Source organism: Parus major, unplaced genomic scaffold (genome assembly GCF_001522545.3).
Source record: "Parus major isolate Abel unplaced genomic scaffold, Parus_major1.1 Scaffold420, whole genome shotgun sequence".
Classification (NCBI taxonomy): domain Eukaryota; kingdom Metazoa; phylum Chordata; class Aves; order Passeriformes; family Paridae; genus Parus; species Parus major.
Genome location: NW_015379326.1, coordinates 36543 through 39317, shown reverse-complemented (window position 1 = coordinate 39317; position 2775 = coordinate 36543). Strand labels below are relative to the sequence as shown.

The 2775-nt window shown below is 61.5% G+C and overlaps 1 protein-coding gene across 1 annotated transcript in view; it reads right to left on the bottom strand.

Annotated features, from left to right (window-relative positions):
* Positions 1-2775, bottom strand: part of LOC107199058 (semaphorin-4C-like) — a gene marked incomplete at its 3' end in the record, with an annotated part of 15012 nt that overhangs the window by 7282 nt on the left and 4955 nt on the right. The window contains exons 2-5 of the mRNA XM_033511663.1: positions 1343-1492; positions 977-1075; positions 238-334; positions 46-162 (exon numbers count right to left, since the gene is read on the bottom strand). Coding sequence (XP_033367554.1) covers positions 46-162; positions 238-334; positions 977-1075; positions 1343-1492 — 463 coding nt within the window. The remainder of the gene's footprint in view (positions 1-45; positions 163-237; positions 335-976; positions 1076-1342; positions 1493-2775) is intronic.

Here is a 2775-nt window from a genome sequence, read left to right as displayed (position 1 = left end):
TGGTGTCCCCTGGTGTCCCCTCCCCGCGCCCCCGCCGCGCCCCACCGTTCAGCCAGGACGTCAGGTACTCCGTCTTCATGGAGTAGTGCGGGCCCAGGTTGCGCAGGATGACGGGCTCCGTGCCCAGGAAGTTGTTGAAGGTGGCGGAGTAGAGCTCCCCGTCTGTGAGGGAGGGGTTTTAGGGGGCGGTGGAGGGTGTTGGGGACACCCCCGGGGTCCCCCAGAGGTATCACCTACCCACGATGAGGCCGGTGTGGCCCTTGGTGGGGTCGTAGGGACATTTGCCTTTGCCGTCCTCGAATGCCACCGGGTCCAGGGTGAAGCCGGAGAGCTCCTGGGGGGCACAGGGAGGGTGGGGGGTCCTAAGTCAGGTCCCCCCTGTGCCAGACAGGCCCCAGGCACAGGGACACCCCCTGAGTGACCCTCCTGGGGACAGGGACAGCCCTCGAGGAGACAGGGACAGCCCTGGATGAGCCATCCTGGGGACAGGGACATCTCTGGATAACCCCTTATGGGGACAAGGACACCCCTGGGCCACCCTGGGGACAGGGACACCCCTGGATGAGCCATCCTGGGGACAGGGACACTCCTGGATGAGCCATCCTGGGGACAGGGACACTCCTGGATGAGCCATCCTGGGGACAGGGACATCCTTGGATCACCCTGAGGACAGGGACACCCCTGGATGACCCATCCTGGGGAAAGGAACACCCCTGGGCCACCCTGAGCACAGGAACCCCTCCAAAATGACCCATCCTGGGGACAGGGACACCCCTGGGCCACCCTGGGGACAGGAACCCCTCCAAAATGACCCACCTGGGACACCCCAAGTGCACAGCAGACACCCCCACCCCTCCCTCACGCACACAAACCCCACCCCACCCATTTAGTGTCACCCCTCAATGCCACCCCTGGGGACAAGGCCACCCTGCAGGGTGGAACTGGGGTCCCCTGGGCTTTGGGGACCCCCACTCACGATGTAGGTGCACTTGGGCTGGAAGGCGTAGGTGCCACAGGCGTAGAGGTGAGAGCTGTTGTAGCTCTGCAGGAAGCGCACGTAGTTGAAACAGTCGGTCTGGGAGGGGACACAGGGGACATTAATGGCACAGCACAGGGCGTGGGGACACTGGTATGGGACAGGGGACACTGGGATGGGACAGGGGACATGGTGTGGGGACACTGGCATGGGACAGGGGACATGGGACAGGGTACATGGCATGGGGACACTGGTATGGGACAGGGGACACTGGCATGGGACAGGGGACATGGCATGGGACAGGGGACACAGCATGGGGACACTGCCACCACAAGGTGACAGGGGACACGGCATGGGGACACTGGCATGGGACGGGAGACACTGCCANCCGGGCAGGGTGAACACGGCCTGCAGGCGGTTGAAGTGCAGCTGCTGCTCCGGGGCCGAGCACACCAACCGCGCCTTCAGGAACGACGTCCACTTCTTCTGCAGCGTCCGCGCGCCGCCCACGTCACCCTGCGGGGACAGCGACAGCGTGGGGACGGGGACAGTGTGGGGATGGGGACAGTGTGGGGACAGGGACAGTGTGGGGATGGGGACAGGGACAGCGTGGGGATGGGGACAGCGACTGCATGGGGACGGGGACAGAGTGGGGATGGGGACAGTGTGGGGACAGGGACAGGGACAGCGTGGGGACAGGGACAGAGTGGGGCTGGGGATGGGGACAGCTTGGGGACACAGACAGCGTGGGGACAGGGATGGGGACAGGGACAGGGACAGAGTGGGGACAGGGACAGCGTGGAGATGGGGACAGGGACAGAGTGGGGATGGGGACAGTGTGGGGACAGGGACACTGTGGGGAAGGGACAGGCACAGGGACACCGTGGGGACAGGGACACCACAGGGACTGGGACAGGGACACCGCTTCACACCAGGACAGGGCCACTGCCACCATGGGGACCATGGGGACAGGGCCACCATGGGCACAGGGACAAGGCCACCATGGTGACCACGGGCAGCAGGACAGGGCCACCATGGTCACCAGGACAGGGCCACCAAGGAAACAGGGACAAGGCCACCATGGTCACCAGGACAAGGCCACCAAGAGCACCAGGACAAGGCCACCATGGTGACCACAGGCACCAGGACAAGGCCACCATGGTCACCAGGACAAGGCCACCAAGAGCACCAGGACAGGGCCACCATGGTCACCAGGACAAGGCCACCATGGTGACCACAGGCACCAGGACAAGGCCACCATGGTCACCAGGACAAGGCCACCAAGGGCAGCAGGACAAGGCCACCAAGGGCACTGGGACAAGGCCACCATGGTCACCAGGACAAGGCCACCATGGACACCAGGACAGGGCCACCAAGGGCACGGGGACACAGCCACCACAATCACACCCTAACGTATTACAGTCTAACAATTAATCTAATTAATCTAATAATATAACAATTTTAAAAACCTAAAAAAGCCACAATAAATATAAAATTATTTTTGTATCATTACGTATCATCTGTGAGAAATGTGATGATAATTAATTAATGATGATGATAATTATAAATATAATTAGACAATTAGTAAAAATGCCTTGGTTTCATGATGAGTGTATCTCAGGTGTCCCTAGGTATCCCCAGGTGTCCCCAGGTGTCTCCAGGCTGTCCCCAGTGTCCCCAGGTGTATCTCAGTTGTCCCCAGATATATCTCAGTTGTCCCCAGCTGTCCCCAGCTGTCCCCAGGCTGCCCTCAGGCTGTCCCCAGCTGCCCCCAGGTATCCCCAGCTGTCCCCAGGTGT